This window comes from Paroedura picta, chromosome 1 (assembly GCF_049243985.1).
Source record: "Paroedura picta isolate Pp20150507F chromosome 1, Ppicta_v3.0, whole genome shotgun sequence".
Classification (NCBI taxonomy): domain Eukaryota; kingdom Metazoa; phylum Chordata; class Lepidosauria; order Squamata; family Gekkonidae; genus Paroedura; species Paroedura picta.
Window position 1 is genome coordinate 16,416,273 of NC_135369.1, and position 17,377 is coordinate 16,433,649.

The 17,377-nt window shown below is 47.8% G+C and overlaps 1 protein-coding gene across 2 annotated transcripts in view; it reads right to left on the reverse strand.

Moving 5' to 3' along the window:
- The window catches only part of ATL3 (atlastin GTPase 3), a 42,862-nt gene that overhangs the window by 14,116 nt on the left and 11,369 nt on the right, over window positions 1-17,377 (reverse strand). The window contains exons 3-7 of one of the 2 annotated variants that reach the window (XM_077323621.1): window positions 6,714-6,857; window positions 5,864-5,968; window positions 4,069-4,119; window positions 3,158-3,214; window positions 1,904-1,996 (exon numbers count right to left, since the gene is read on the reverse strand). In XM_077323621.1, coding sequence (XP_077179736.1) covers window positions 1,904-1,996; window positions 3,158-3,214; window positions 4,069-4,119; window positions 5,864-5,968; window positions 6,714-6,857 — 450 coding nt within the window. Of the gene's footprint in view, window positions 1-1,903; window positions 1,997-3,157; window positions 3,215-4,068; window positions 4,120-4,839; window positions 5,320-5,863; window positions 5,969-6,713; window positions 6,858-17,377 lie in introns of those variants that run through there. The other variant, XM_077323611.1, reaches the window with a different exon arrangement.

Sequence of the window (17,377 nt, forward strand, 5' to 3'; positions counted from 1 at the left end):
TCACACTGTCTCGGGGGAGCTAACAAAAATTTTAAAAATCCAAGTGTATGCAAATTAATTGACTAAGATTTTATTAACTCGCAAACCTTATTAAAGGACTCCGTACTCAAAAGGCCCCTGGCCCTGATGGTCTTCCAGCAGAATGTATTATTAATAACATGGACTAGCGTGTGCCTCTTTGCGCTAATCCAGTGATTCTCAACCTGGGGGCCGGGACCCCTTTGGAGGTCAAGCGACCCTTTCACAGGGGTTGCGGCAGGGCAAGCAGTTTGCCCAGGGGGACACCATCCACACAACAGCCTTGCAGGGTAGATTGAGAAAGAGCGTTCATCTGTCTGGAGCAGCGGAAGAGAGCGAAATCGGTATAGGGGGATAAGAGACAGAACGGAACTGTGAAACCCCGGGAAAAAAATTATATACAATCATGAACAATGGATCTTCACGCCATTGGTCAGTTTCGGTTTAATTTCTGTGAAAGAACACTTGCATAGTTGGGGGTCACCGCAACATGAGGAACTGTATTAAAAGGTTGTGGCATGTTAAGAACCACTGGGCTAACCTCTTTACTAGCGTGAATTGTACTGGTGGGATTCCCCCAGAATGGAGTTCTCGTCCCAATCCATAGAGCTGAAGAAGAAGAGGAAGAAGAGTTGGTTCTTATATGCCGCTTTCCTCTACCCAAAGGAGGCTCAAAGCAGCTTACAATCACCTTCCCTTTCCTCTCCCCACAACAGACACCCTGTGGGGTGGGTGAGGTTGAGAGAGCCCTGATATTACTGAAGAAGAAGAGGAAGAAGAGTAGGTTCTTATATGCCGCTTTCCTCTACCCGAAGGAGGCTCAAAGCAGCTTACAATAACCTTCCCTTTCCTCTCCCCACAACGGACACCCTGTGGGGTGGGTGAGGCTGAGAGAACCCTGATATCACTGCTCGGTCAGAACAGCTTTATCAGTGCTGTGGCAAGCCCAAGGTCACCCAGCTGGCTGCATGTGGGGGAGCGCAGATTCAAACCCGGCTTGCAAGATTAGAAGTCTGCACTCCTAACCACTACACCAAACTGGCCGTTCCAAGGACTATCAACCCATTTGTTTTTTTTGAGTCAGAAGAAAGATCTACGCAGCAGTTCTGTGGAGCAGACTTCAATCTCAGGTGGCCAATTCGAAAATCGCTGGCCTGGAACTGGTGAGATTTCAATAGAGGCATAGGATGCTCAATCACAGGCATGTCTGATCTCATTCAATTATCCAGTATGCCATTTTGAGGAAGGGCTTATTATATGCAGCCTTCGGAGACCTTTCCTACGCATTTGATTCCCTATCTAGAAGCAGTCTATGGGTTAAACTGAAGCAAACTACAACTGACAAGAAACTGGAGTGGATAATTAGGAATAGCTATGCCGGTTCTACTGCCCAAGCGCAGTGCAGTGCAGTGGTGAGGGTCACTCGATTGTTCTCTTCTCCAGCATCCGGGGGGTTCGATAAGGGAGCCCTCTAGCACCATTTTTATGTCGTCGGTATTTGTCTGACTGGCCAGGTTTCCTTACTGATCCTTTCCTGCACTTGCCTAAATGTCTAGATTTTTCAGTCCCTCTTTTCCTTTATACAGACAGTTCAATTTTACTTTCCTGAACCCGGGTCGATCTCTTTTAGGCTCTGAAAAAATGCCATGCCTATCGTCTGGATTAGGAATTATTAAATTTATACTATAACAAAAATTATTAAGTTTGTGCCTTGCTCTTCGACCAAAGGAGAGACGTGGACGTTATTAACTGGGCAACAGCCCTTAAAAAAACCCTCAAATTCCAACCAAACTGCCATTTCTCACTGAATATCAAATGCTGCTGATGAGTTTCGAAACAGTGCCACAACGGGCCTCTCCCTGCTGGCCTTCCCACTGGTTTTTACCTCCAGACGCTTTTCCAGAAACCGCCTGCCGCCCTCCAGGCCATAAGAATATTCGTAGGGGAAGCTCCAGTCTCGGACCAGGAACATCAGGGTCTGCGTGGAAGATGGAAGGCATTAAGCAACACACAAAGATGATGGCAGGGAAGGGCTTAGAGCTCTCCACCCACTAGTGTCTATGGGTTAAACTAGTGGGTGGAGTAGGGGGTCTCAGCCCTTGCTCTCTGCTTCTACATGAAGGGTTCACATGTTGACACATAGCCACAAAGTAGCTTACAAATACAATATAAGTGTCAAACCCAATGGCAGAAAACCAGGGGTCCCCTAGAGCAGTGATCCCCAACCTTTTTATCACTGGGGACCAGCCAACGCTTGACAATTTTACTGAGGCCCAGGGTGTGGGGTATTCTTTTGCCGAGGGATGTCACCGCTGTCTGAGCCCCTGCTCCACTTGCTTTCCTGCCGGCACCCCTGTCTTCCCGCCGCCTGCTGGTGGGCGCTGCCAGCAGCAGCTGTGAAGTGCCACGCCGAGGGGGAGCCCCAGCCATGGTGGCCACCAGAGAGCACCAAAGGTGAGCCGGCGGCAGAGTGACAAGGCAGCCCCCGAGGCAGCAGCCGGGGAGGAGGACAAGGAGGAGTCATGGACCAGTACCAAATGATCTACGGACCGGTACCGGTCTCCAGACCGGGGATTGGGGACCACTGCCCTAGAGCCCACCATCACCTTTGTTGGAGTCTGCCAAGTGCTTCATAAAGTGGGTAGGGCTTTTGCCCAGCAAGGCTTCTGACTGGCCACTTGAAATTTGATTGACTGTGCAAAGTCCCTTTGTCAGCAGCTGTCCGTGCAGCACAAGGAAATTCCCTATGAGTCTGACAGTTAAGTTGTGGCAGCCATTTTCTAGCTGTGTCTCTCTCCCGCAGCAGTAATTTTGTAGTTGTGCCTACTGCTCGGTGTAAGAGTTCCAAAAAAGTCTCAAAAAAGGCTGGGGACCCCAGAATAAAACCACCAGTATAATCAGCCAGCAGGAAAGAAAAGGATCCAATTCAGTCTCATCCTTCAGGGTATGCCACTGAGCCGCTATTCCCAACCCAGATCAATGCTCCTGTCTAGTTTGGCATGAGCATATCAACAAGTACATTGACTGCAACGATCTGGGTCCTGATCATCGTTCTTCTTCTTCTTCTTCCAAGCGTGAGATGCGACAAGCAGCGTCGCAGGACAAGGCCCAGGTGTGCCTTCCCCATGTGCACGCATACCTGGAATGGTTTGAGGAAAATCTCATCCATGGCCAGCCGGCCGTACTCCGTGAAGAGCTAGAAAGGGAGACAAAAGACATTCTGCAAGCTTGTTTGGTCATTAAGGCAAGACAATGGCAGCCATGTACACTTTGAGAGGCTCTTTTGTAACAGCCAGAAAGGGCGAACTGGGTGGAGGACCTCCTGCAGCACTTGAATATTTCCAGTGGCTTTATGAAAACCATTGGTTTGTCTATCCTTGGCAGGCCATTTCAGCTTGCCAACAAACCTTTGGGGTGTCAGACAGAGAACGGCTGTTTTCCACCACTTGGTAACTGATGGTACCAAAGAACAAAGCTGGGACCTTCTGCCTGCAAAGCACGCCTCCTACCACTGAACCATGGCCACAACCAGCAACAGACGAAACTCATTTTGATGATGTCCAATATGCCTTATTAAGTATTTGATTTATTTTGCCTTAAATGAACGTGAACCATTGACTTCCAAGTTAGTACTATCTGCTCTACCAAGAAGGGCCCTGTCCAGAGTTTGGGGTGCAGAAAGAACTTTCCCAGCACCTGTTACCTGAGATCCTTTACCTGGAAATGACAAGGATTAAACCTGGGACCTCCTGCCCATAAAGCGAGTGCTCAACGATTGAGCTCAAACCCAAGTTATCCTGAAACCTTGTCCTGGAAGTCTCATTCAGAAATTCACTGGGCGTTTGAGATTTCTCTCAGGTATAAAGACTGAAAACCGGATTGTTCTTAAAGCTGAGATTTGCAGTGGGACCACCTTCTTTGGGGTTTTGCTCGCAGGCAGAATCACAGAATATACACAGCCTTGTAAATTCTGGACGTCGGAATAATGCCCATTTCAGTACAGCACCTCGCATGCCTCATCGCAAACATTTCATCCGTAAACCTGCCTACCTGCAGCTGCTGTAGGTCATCTTCCTGTATGTTCTGGGACAAGTTATAGATCTAAAAAAAAGGAAGGGAAGGGACAAAACACATTGCTCAGTTATATAAAATAAATAAAATGCTGATCCATGCCACAGACATGTTACTGTTTTGCAGCAAAAAACACCAAGTCTGCAAGATCTGTGGCACCTCCAAAATATAACAGATTAATCGTGGCACTGACAAAGTAAGCTTTATCCACAAGATATTTTTCTGCAAGGAAACGCAGCTAGCTTGCAAAGAGACACATTTATTTCCTACTTGTTTCTGGCCAAGACCATTTATGCACTGGGAAATTCACTGCCCCAACTCTAATGCAGGAGCACAGATTGGGAGCGGATGAGGTGCACTGGGCCAAATGCTCCCCCGTGTGGGTGCAGGAAGAGGTGGGGCAACCTGCCACGACTAAAACTCCAGCCCGACATGAAACCTCCAGTGCGTAAACGGTCCAAGGGAGCTTTGACTTTCAAAGCTCATGCCACAAAAATCATCTTGGTCTCTAAGGTGCTACCGGACTCGAAGAGAGCCGATCTACTACAGACCAACTCAGTTATCCTCTGAAATAATTGTTTCTTTAAAACACGTATAGCCCACGGACATCTGGAGAGCCACGGTTTGGCCAGCCTTGAGTAGTAATGCTAAGCGCTACTCATTTGCACAATCGAGACATGAATTTCCAGATTTCTATAGCTTCCCCCTCATGTTTTTGATGAGGAACACTAAAGTTCTATCACCCATTACCTGTCTGATGGTTCCCCGCTTCCTTTTCCCCCCTTCCTTAGCCAAGCAACTCCTTTTTCTTCTGTGTTTCTGTTTGCCCTCCATCACACACAGCCCAAGATGTTTAAAGCCTTCTTTGGTATAGGTCGGAATATGACACACGAGAGGCTGCTACGATTTCACCGCACATAACCTGTCTCACTTCACTCTCACGTCAGACTGTCACGGAGGTTTCAGTTTTAAACTCGGCAGGTGAAAAGACCAGGAACGAGAAAAACTTCATATAATGATATCCAATAAATAATTTGTCACAAAAATGGAACCGTTAATCAGTTACAAAATTACTAAAGATGCAGGCATTATACACGCAGGTTCCAATTTTCCTTCTTTAACACTTGACAGGGATCACTCCCCTTTCCTCTGAGCTATTTCCCTCAGGAAAGGACTACTGGTTCCATTTCCCTGTTTTAGGACCCCTCCCCTCTTAGTCTTTCATTCTCCCCCCTCTCTCTACTCCCTCCACCTTCCTTCTTCCCTCCTTCCTAACTCTCAACTGCCACTCCCTCAGGTCAACGGCAGAATTCCCTTTGAACTCCCTGTCAATCAAAGTCTTCAGGCCCAACTGACGCATCAGCCGTTAGCTGTCTGTCACAGCCTGCTTATTTCGCAGCTGCTTTCATTACCGGCCTGTCTGCCTGATCTGATTTGCTTTAACTGATGTCGATTTTAGCTGGTATTTGCATACCTCGAACTGCGAGATGCCTAGAAGGCCAGAGATAAATGGCTGTCAGACAGAATTCCCTGGTTCAGTCGGGCCTGACACGCTTCCTGCGCCCCAATTCCTCCTTTGTCTGCACCACACCTGGACCTTCTGCTTGAGTTATTCATGACCTTCTCAGTAATGATCCTGTTTCAGTTATCCGGACGCTGCAGTCCCCCCTCCCTCGATAACTGTCGAGTCAGACAAATTAGCTTTCACTGAACCCTCACGTGCCTGTAAATGACAGTATTGCTTCCTCTGCAGAACAAGAACAGGGAGGCTCACCTGGACAGAACTCGTCATGGTGCTGAGAGCAAAGATGGTGGCGCAGTCCTTGACGGTCGACTGGCTGTCGAAGGCTCCTTGGGTGTCCATCAGCACGACAGCTACCTGTCAGCCGGGGGGTGGCAGGGGTGTCAAAGGGTAAGAAAAGGAGATGAAGAAGAAAAAAACCCTCCCGTGTATCCCTCAGAACAGTGAATGGAATGACCCGACCTTGCCAGCAGAGAAGCAAGAGTTTCCATTAAAACTGCTGCCTTGCACCAAATCAGATTTTGGGTCAGTAATGTCTACCGAGTTTGGCAACAGCTCTCTAGAGTCTCAAACTGGGGTTTTTCACGTCACCTACTGCCTGATCCCTTTAACGGGAGATGCCAGGGATCAAACCGGGACTTTCTGCATGCCAAGCAGATGTTCTATCACTGAACCATCGCCCCTGAAAAACTCACATGAAGCTGCCATATGCTGCCACAAAAGAAGCTAACATATGCTGAACCAAACCATCGGTCCTGGAGGGCACGCATTCGACCCATGCGCCAACAACTGCGCTGGCTCCCAGTTGAATTCCGGATCAAGTGTAAGGTACTGATTCTTACCCAAAGGCCATCCACTGTCTAAATCTTGCATATCTGAGAAACCACCTTTATAGCTATACCCACTGCAAAGAGCTAATGGGGGTCAAAAGGATGGGAAGAAATCAAATAAATATAGTTTGCAAATGGCAAAAGGGAGACGAAACAGCCTGTAGGCAACCAAAACACTAGATGAAAGAGTCTGTCAAGGGTCCCCTTTATAAACTGAAAATCTGGCCTCTGAAGACAGGCTCTAATTCGTACCACCACCACACTGCTTTTACCTTCTTGCCACTTGGTTTCTCCACAATAAACACCTCACTCCAGATCTGGATACCAGTGGTTTCAGGGTCGGAGCCACCACGCCAGGAGAAACCCGTCAGGGGTTCATTGTCTTCTCCCAGCCAATTGGAACTGCCCCCTTCTTTCTACGGAAAAACAGAACTCTGCATAAAGGGCTGCCTCTTAACCACCAAGAGGGCTTGACCAATGATACAGGCAAATTCAATGGAAACAAATATTATGAGAAACCAGCCACCTTGTAGACAATCCAATCCAAATATTAATATAATCCAATGAGAATAGCACTTAGCACAAGGTTCCACAAATCCCAGCCATCAGGTTGCCATGGGACCTAGGCATTTCATCGTCACCCCTTTGCTCTTGGTCAGAGTTTACATCTTTGCGTTTTTCAACTTTAATCGTATGGAACTCTGTTAGCATTCAAAAGCTCTGCAGCATTAAGGCAAGACTGCCATTTTTCGACAAACATGAGTTGTGATAAGCAAATAAAATGTCTCTGGATGGAATTTTCAGAAGAATCATAGAGTTGGGCCATGAAGGCCATCTAGTCAAACCCCTCTGATCAATGCCCAGTGGGGGGGTAGGGCAATCCAGCCACCGCGCATGTGCGGCAGGTCCGCGCATGCGTGTTTGCACCATGCACTGCCACAAAAGCGCACGTGCGGCTGGTCCGCGCATGCGCATTTGCGCCATGCATGGTCGCAATGTGCATGCGCAGCACTTCCGAGCATGCACGGCACTTCCCGAGCATGCACGAAACTGCCGCGCATGCGCATTTGCGGCCACGCTTCCCTCTCCCCCCCTCCCGCAAAAAGAAGCTTTGGCGACCGATTTGCTTATGGCCTGGGAGGTTTCTCACTGTGGGGGGGGCGGGGAGAGGGAGCTGTAGCCTGGTGGTTGGGGACTACTGCCTTAGCTGCAGCCTCCATTTAAATTTTACATACTCTAACATGGTTGGAGAAAGGAAGTGATTTGATCGTTTTGGCTTTTGATTTTGCAGTAACTAGAGGGTTAATTTTCACTTGTCTTTCCAAAGCTCTTGTCTAATAAAGACAACTGTTCTCTTTATTTTTTACTTCACTAAAAGATAAAATTCTCCCAGGGTCTGCTGTCTGATCTGCTGGTATTCAAAAGACTGAACTCTCAATTCATTCATTTGTAATATCAGAAAGACAACTTTTATCAGAGAGATCCTGGAGCTACTTGGAGCTACTTGTTTTAAAAGATTAATTCAGGCTTTCTCAGCCAGGGTTCTGTGAAACCCTGGGGCTTCTTGCCAGCCTTGGAAGAGTTTCCCAAATGGGTAGGAGTTAATTAATCTTATATATTTTTTAAATTTTAAATTATTTATCTGGTGATATGACCATATTGACCCACCCACCCCTTCCTGAAATGGCCAATGATGGGCCTGCAGGGAGAAGGGGATGAGCCCCAGGTGGGCATATACACAGGTAAACCTTCCAACCATATTCATAGAATCATAGCATTGGAAAGGACTTCCTGGGTCATCGAGTCCAACCCCGTGCACAATTTAGGAACTCACAACTACCTGCCCACCTAGAGTGACCCCAATTTCATGTCCAACTGACCCCCAAAAAACTATCTCCAGAATTCTGTATAATTGTGCCATTTTGGGGGGTTCCTCAAAGCCTGAAGAATATTTCAGGGATTTCTAAATGGTAAAAAAGTTGAGAAAGGATGGTTTAATGGAAGCCAATTAGTCCAGTACCTCTATTTGGATGTGGGAGTAAAACATCTCACTGCTTTGTAGGAGTGGGGCAGAAATTAGGGGTCAAACTAGGGTTAAGGAGAAGTAAAAGCAATCAGAGGAGAGGCAGTCAAGCGAAGAGACAAAACCTTTTAAAAACTCAAATCCTTCGTCGCTTGGCTTAGCTTATGGCGGCACTGGGGTCTGGCTCCATGGTGCCTATGGCTGCGCTAAGAATCTAGTTAACAAGGAATAGTTAAGGGTGTCAGCAAATGGGAGACCTGGGTTTGAATCCCCATGGGTGCCATGGAAGGTTGCTAGGTGACCTTGGGCCAGTCACACCTTCTCAGCCAACAACAGCCCTGATATTACTGAAGAAGAAGAGTTCGTTCTTCTATGCTGCTTTTCTCTACCCGAAGGAGTCTCAGAGAGGCTTACAATCGCCTTCCCTTTCCTCTCCCCACAACAGACACCCTGTGAGGGAGGTGAGGCTGACAGAGTCCTGATATTACTGCTCAGTCAGAACATTTTAATCAGGGCTGTGGCGAGCCCAAGGTCACCCAGCTGGCTGCATGTGGAGGAGCAGGGAATCAAACCTAGCTCACCAGATTAGAAGCCACCGCTCTTAACCACTACATCAGACTGGGTTTGGGGTTGTTTCAAGAGCAAGTTCCTTATGCCAGGAGAAAGCTCTGCTCATCAATGGCACAGATCCTTGCAAGCACTGGTTCCGTGCAACCATCAGTCTTAACTACTGAACCAAGCTGGCTCTCTTTAAATAATTTAAAAGTCGCTGAAACATACGAGCAAAAAAACAGAGACGGTAAAACCACATAACAGTGTACAAATATTCTTATTATCCTTAGATTAATAAGTACCTTAATAGCAACTGCACAAATTTCAGCAGTATAAGCTGCACTATGATGGTCCTTATCACTCAGCAGTTTTTTCATCTATCCTACTGAGGACAGGCCCGAAAATATTTCCAACACTGGTTGCAATAACCTATCTCACTGCATGGTGTATAGGGGGCAATAAAGTCAAAAATGCTCCACTGTTTCTCTCTGCCCACTTGCCCAGGGACACAGCCTTGGAGATAAAGGGATTTTCTTGTAACGGTCTTCCTGTACTGCTAAGTAAGGGCTTTTCTTGTTTGCTGTTCCCCAGAGCAAGTCAGGGAAAGAAAGCCAGGGAAAGAACTTATTTATTTCTGGCTGGAACCTGGAATCCAGGAGCTCTAGCTATATCCCACTGGCTGCCAGTATCTCTGATCTTCTGCTTAAATACACTCATGGCCTGTTGCAGATACCGTCTCAGCCTAGCCTCCTTCTTAGAGTTGTTGTGAGGGCAGAATGTCGGACAGGAGAACGGGTGAGCTGCTTTGGGATCCCACTGGGGAAGAAAGCAGGGTATAAATGGCAATGTTTCTCTTCTTCACTATTCCCACCTAGAGCGCCACCCCCAGGTTAGAGATGAGACCGATTCAAAACAGGACTTTCTTTTCCAATATAGACCGTTTCTATCCCTCACAGGTGAGCCTCTGGTTGGTTGAAAGTGACAGTCATTCACGAGAACACTAAGCCAGTCACGTTTACATCAGCGGCGTACTAAAGCAGGGGTAGTCAACCTGTGGTCCTCCAGATGTCCATGGACTACAATTCCCATGAGCCCCTGCCAGCGCTTGCTGGCAGGGGCTCATGGGAATTGTAGTCCATGGACATCTGGAGGACCACAGGTTGACTACCCCTGTACTAAAGTACGCCACATATTTGATTTTGCTCTCTATGGCATTTTCCTTCACCGGCTCAATGGGCCCGTCTTCAAGCGAGGGCCAAAAGTTTAACGAAGCCACAACTTGGCAACTGCGTTTTAAGGGTGGCATTCGGAGTGACCCGGGGGTGTGACTGAGGCAGTCGTTCATCTTTGGATGAAATCCAACTTAGCGTCTGAAGCCCCGTCCAGAAACTTCCTTACGCAGAGACGACACTATAATACTACATAGCTAGCTAATGCAATAAGAGCCTCTTGTGGCGCAGAGTGGTAAGGCAGCAGACATGCTATCTGAAGCTCTGACCATGGGGCTGGGAGTTCGATCCCAGCAGCCGGCTCAAGGTTGACTCAGCCTTCCATCCTTCCGAGGTCGGTCAAATGAGTACCCAGCTTGCTGGGGGGTAAACGGTAATGACTGGGGAAGGCACTGGCAAACCACCCCGTATTGAGTCTGCCATGAAAACGCTGGAGGGCGTCACCCCAAGGGTCAGACATGACCTGGTGCTTGCACAGGGGATATCTTTACCTTTTACCTTTTTAGCTAATGCAAATATACGCATCGGAAAGCAAGCTAATAAATAATCATGAACTTAAACAGAATCAGGATGAAATTAGTTCATGATCATTATCACTGCTAACCCATGCATCCTCATAGCAGCTAGGGAATAAACTGGCAACTTGATGGGCAATATAAGAATTCCAGTCAGAGAGCCAGCTTGGTGTAGTGGTTAGGATTGCGCACTTCTAATCTGGCGAGCCGGGTTTGATACTGCACTCCTCCTCCACATGCAGCCAGCTGGGTGACCTTGGGCTCACCATGGCACTGATAAAGCTGTTCTGACCGAGCAGTGATATCAGGGCTCTCTCAGCCTCACCCACCTCACAGGGTGTCTGTTGTGGGGAGAGGGAAGGGAAGGTGACTGTAAGCCGCTCTGAGCCTCCTTCGGGTTGAGAAAAGAGGCCTATAAGAACCAACTCTTCTTCTTCTTCATAACGTGTAAGACCAGCCATTCACCTGGGCTACTCTGTTATTTATGTAGAATGGGGCTAAGTATGGAATTCAATCCATTTCCTCCCACCATTTATTTGTCTAAGGTGCTCAGACTTACAGGTCTAACTTGGGGCTCAACAGCGCTCCAAACCAAAGGCCCATGTCCTTGAGGAGATTTACTAAAGGACCAGCTTCACTCTTCAGCAACCCACTCCATCCCACAGAAAAACAAATCTAGCTAATTTGAGGGCCGGCTCCTAGAACTGAGGAAAATTTGTCATGGCCTTTCTCAAGTATTATTAATTCATAGTAATAATACTGAAGTGTTGTCAAGTGCTGTCGAGTGCTGTCCCAGTTGCAATATATGGCTGTGAAAGTTGGACCATAAGGAAGGACGAGCATCAAAGAATTGAGGCTTTTGAACTCTGGTGCTGGAGAAGACTCTTGCGAGTCCCTTGGACTGCAAGGCGAATAAACCGGTCAGTCCTGGAGGAGATCAGCCCTGACTGCTCCTTAGAAGACCAGATCCTGAAGATGAAACTCAAACTCTTTGGCCACCTCATGAGAAGGAAGGACTCCCTGGAGAAGAGCCTAATGCTGGGAGCGATCGAGGGCAAAAGAAGAAGGGGATGACAGAGAATGAGGTGGCTGGATGGAGTCACTGAAGCAGTCGGTGCAAACTTAAATGGACTCCGGGGAATGGTAGAGGACAGGAAGGCCTGGAGGATCATTGTCCATGGGGTCGTGATGGGTCGGACACGACTTCGCACCTAACAACAACAATAACAGCCTAAGCTAAGGAACCTGATCGCAATTTTAACATCTTATAGAGCATGTATAGAGAGGGGGACAGAGGAATTGTATTTGACCTATTCCTTTTTAATGCTTTGCTCAGTCTGGTGTTGTGCTAAGTGTATGCTTGCAAACATTTCTTTTTTAAAATAAATACTTTATAATTTTTGATGCTGATAGTGGTTCTCTGTACTACATAGACCTAGAATGATATCATAGAGTTTGAAGGGACCTCCAGAGCCATCTAGTCCAACTCTCTGTACAATGCAGGAAACACTATTGTAAAAAGAGCACCAGAGAGAAGGCCAGTGGCAAGTAGCTCTTTCTCCAGGGGTGTACAAGAGAGTTAATTATCCCCAGTAGGTGCAAACTTAAATGGACTCCGGGGAATGGTAGAGGGCAGGAAGGCCTGGAGGATCCTTGTCCGTGGGGTCGCAATGGGTCGGACACAACTTCGCACCTCACTACAACAACAACTTCTGAATACCAGCTGCTGGAGACAAAACAACTGGGGATGGTTCTCCATGCCATGCAATGAAAGAAGCGCCAAGCTGTCAAGTCACAAACGAGTTATGGCCACCCGTCGTGAGTAAAGAGATGAACAGAGGCGGCTCGCCCTGTCATCCTCTGTGTAGCAACCCTCATCTTCCATGGTGTCTCCCGCTCAAGTATTGACCGTGGCCAATCAGACTCAGGTACCAAGCTCTAAAGAGAGAGGACTAATCTGGGTTATTCAATTTGCTAGGTGTTTCTACAGCAACAGTCAGGTCATTTTACACTCATCATCTTGTTTTGTGACACTTCCAGTGGTCTTGTCACAAGTGCCTTTGGTGGCCCTGGGCAAGCTTCTCAGACGTCCATTTGCAGAGCGGGGAGAACACCGCCCTGCTTTACAGAGGCATGACTTGAACTCGGGACGTCCCAAAACATACCCTGGTCTCCTAACCACTACTCTGCACCAGCTCCCTATTACTGAATCACTGATCGATGTATCACGGCATCCTAAACGTGTCTGAGGAACAGTGCCTGCACTCGAAAGCTCACGCCTTGAATAAATCTCTGTTCGTCTTAAAGGTGCTATCGGACTGAATTTTTGTTATGCTTTAGATTAGCAATCCCCAACGTGTGGGCCGCGGACCACATGTGGTCTGTCAACTAATTGGAGGTGGGCCCTGAAGGACGCCTTCTCCCCCCCCCCCCCCCGGCCCTTTACAACACACTTTGGGTGTCATTGTCTCCCATCAGTCCCAGATGGGACTATCTCGTTGTAGAGAAACAAGCTCAGGGTTCCCATTGATTTTTCATTGTCATGAATTAAAATTTCCATGAAAATAAAATGTTCCTTATGTTCATTGTTGTAGCGTGTCTGTATCTTATTTTGAAGGGATGTTTAAACATGACCATAGTGATCAGAGAGCGTTAGGGCAGTGGTCGAGAGTAGAGAAGTAAACTACCCCCCCCCCACCGGGCCTCAGTAAAATTGTCAAGCGTTGAGTGGTCCCCGGTGATGAAAGGGTTGGGGACCACTGCTTTAGATCAGCCTTTCTCAACTTTTTTACCATTGAGAAACCCCTGAAACATTCTTCAGACTTCGAGACACCCGAGAAGCAGTACAAGCGTGCAGAATATGGTTGGGAAGTATGGTACACACCCATCCAGGGCCTCTCCTCTTCCCACCCCCTCCAGGCCTATCAGTGGCCATTTTGGGCGGGGAGGGCAGGTTGACATGACCATATATGGCAGCCTTTCTCAACTATTTAACCACTGAGAAACCCCTGAAACCTTCTTCAGGCTTTGTGAAACCCCAGAAGTGGCATGATCATGCAGAATATAGTTGGGAAGCAGAGCTGTGGACACACCCACCCCCACGGCCCCGCCCCTTCCCACCCCCTCCAAGCCCATCATTGGCCATTTGTGGGAGGGTCAACATGACCATATAGGGTCATATCACCCGATAAAGGTTTTTAAAAAATTAAATAATATATAAAGTTAACTCCCACCCATATGGGAAACCCTTCCAGGGCCGTCCAGAAATCCCAGGGTCCCACGAAAGCCTGGTCATCAAAGCCTACTGTAGAGATTTCCTTAGCCCACTGCTCTGTGCAAAAAATCACAGCACACAAATCAAGCCATTCCAGAGGGTTTTTTGGACACTGGAAAACCGTCAGAGGCTCTTCCATTTCTACCAGCAGCACTCTCGTAAGACAGTCAGACCCTCAACTGCTCCTCTAAGCTCTTGTTATACCAAGTCCTCCTCCTACATCTATGAAAGAAGGCATCTGTTTCTCACAAGAAGCTTTAAAACGGATGGGACTTCAAAACTGCAGTGTAAAAAGTCCTCTAGACCCGTTGCCAAAGGGCTGGCCAGGCTCCCAAACCAAAGTAGGCTTCTTCCATATTTGGCGGGGAACATCCTAGGGTCAGAATATTTCGGAAAAAGAATTAATCTGCAAGTATGCAGATGATTCATTAGGCTTTGCCTTACAACCCACCGAACCAGTCTGTGTGCATTTCTGCATGAGTGAATTGAGAAGCAAACACCAGCAGCTGGGACGGGATTTGTTAACAGCAGTGCTAAGTGGATTTCTGTCAGGACAGGACTGATAACCAAAATCTGAAAGGGAAAACAACCTGCAGATATGGCAGAAGTGATACCATTTGAGAGATCATAAGCAGACCAACTTTCTGAGAACTCGTTCTCGCATTTATTGATTTGGCAAATTCTCAATATAAGCTTGATAGCAAGGACTTTTTCACTATGATGGCCTAGGGAAGGAGCCTACAGGTATGTTCTGCTAATGGGAGGTGTTGCTTTTAGAGAATGGGCCCACACAACCCAGTCAAAATAGATTTCAAGAAAAAAGTACTTAGGAACCAGCGTGGTATAGGGGTTAAAAATGGCAGACTCTAATCTGGAGAACCCGGTTAGATTCCCCACTTCTCCTCCACAAGCAGACAGCTGGGTGACCTTGAACCAATCACAGTTCTCTTAGAACATACATGAGGGACTGCTTGTCTCCTTATGCCCCTCGCAGTGCTCTTTGCTCTGCGGGTATGAATCTGCTAGTTGTCCCCGGCTACCGGGAAACACACCTGGCCTTGACCAGGGCCAGGGCCTTTTCAGTCCTGGCCCCTATCTGGTGGAATGAACTCCCGGAAGAGCTGAGGGTCCTGACGGTGCTGTCAGTGTTCCACAGGGTCTGCAAGACGGACCTCTTCCACCAGGAATTTGGTTGAGGCCAGGCTAGGAAGACTGGGTCCCCCCCTGTATAGGCCCAATATCACCAGTAGATCCCAGGGCGGTGGTGGCTGTTGTGGTAGGGCATGGATGGGTGGGAGAGAGGAGGTCTATAGATTTTGCCACCAGTATTGGATTCTTGTTTTATGTATTACTAGCAAGAAAGCCCACTGCAATCAGGAATGCAATGGGCGCTAGGACCCAGGAGACACTAGGAGGTGCAGATCTCTCTCTGTCTGTCTGTCTCTCCTCGCTGCTGGTCTTGGTGTGCCTCGCAGAAGGCAAAGCAGGTAATTAGGGCTGGTTTGTAGGAGTGAAGGAGGGCTGGTTTGCAGTCTGGGGCAGCCCTCTGTCTGTCTGTCTCTCCCTCTGTCACAGCAATGGCAGCTCTCTCTGTGTCTGTCAGCAGCTTGGGGCAGCTCTCTCTGCGTCTCTCTCTCCCTCCCTCACAGCAGGAGCAATAGGAGGGAATAAGGGCTCGTGTTAAGTCTGGCAGGGCTCTGTGTGTGTGTCTCTGGCGCATCTGAGAGGAACGTGGCTAGCGTCCAGGAAGGGAGGGCAGGAGCTGTAGGGGCAGGGCCAATCAGGGTGCAGCCAGCGTTGCTGGCCTCACCCTGATTGGCCCTATTCCAACTTGGATAGCTGGACATGTTCCACCCCCAAGGCTGTTTCACAAATATATAGAGGAACCATGGATAAGGATGTGGATTTTAATGATTTTTATTGCAAACCGGCACAAGCCAGCGGTGGCAGTTAATAAATGTGAATATTAATAAATTATAAATAAATTAATGTTCATTCACAGCAATTTTCACAACAACGCCATCAAGCAGGCCAGTAGGATCACGATCCAATTAGGCAGATCATGAAAGGGAGGAAAGGGATGCGCTGGGCTCTCACGCCCCTTTCTTATATGCCATGGGTAATGCTGATTGCCACTTTAGGATCAGGAAGAAATCGTCTTCCAGGCCAGATGATCGCAAGGATCTTGGAGAATCCCAGAACACCACTCCATGGCTTAGCTACTCTGCTCACTCCAGCTACTCCTGGATTCTGCAGTTCTTTCTCATCAATTTTTTAATCTTTTAAAAACAGGACTAAGGATGTCCATTCCTTACATGTCTTCCCAGACAAAGAACACGTTCAATTTTTCCCCGTTGGGCGAAAGCCAAATACGTCTTCAGCCTGCAGTGACGACACTCCAGCGGGGCTTTTAGCTTTGAAGGAGAGATTGACTTCTCATAAGATATTAGCTGGGAATCAATCCAAACCTGATTGCTGGTATACAACTTTGCATCCTTTCATCATCTGCGTCCTTCCCTTCCTGCTATCCTTCCCTTCCACCATAAGGAAACCTGCTCTTCTGGCTCAGACCTATTTTAAATTGAGTAGTCCTGAGCAGAGAGGCCCTTGCAAACCTGATCTAGTCAGACCTTGGAAGCTAAACACAGTTGGCCCTTGTTAGTCCTTGGATGGGAGACCACCAAGGAATTCCCGGGTCATAGAATCATAGAATCATAGAGTTGGAAGGGACCTCATGGGTCATCTAGCCCAACCCCCTGCACTATGCAGGACACTCCCAACCCTCTCGCTCATTCACTCTAACCTGCCACCCCCTTGAACCTTCACAGAATCAGCCTCTCCGTCAGATGGCTATCTAGCCTCTGCTTAAAAATTTCCAAAGATGGAGAGACCACCACCTCCTGAGGAAGCCGGTTCCATTGAGAAACCACTCTAACTGTCAGGAACATCTTCCGGATGTTTAGACAGAATTTCTTTTGAACTAATTTCATCCCATTGGATCTGGTCCGTCCCTCTGGAGCAAGAGAGAACAACTCTGCCCCATCCTCTATATGGCAGCCTTTTAAATACTTGAAGATAGTTATAAATCAGTCGTCTCCTCTCACTATGCAGAGGGCAGCAATGGCAAACCACTTCTGTTCACCTCCTGCCTTGCAGAATCTACCGGATTGCCGTTAACTTGACTGCAACATGACGGTGCTTTAGAAGAAGAGTTGGTTTTTATATCCTGCTTTTCACTACTTATATCCTGCTTTTCACTACTTGAAGGAGTCTCAAAGTGGCTTACAATCGCGTGAGACTGTGAGGTAGGTGGGGCCTAGAGGGCTCTGACAGGACTGCTCTG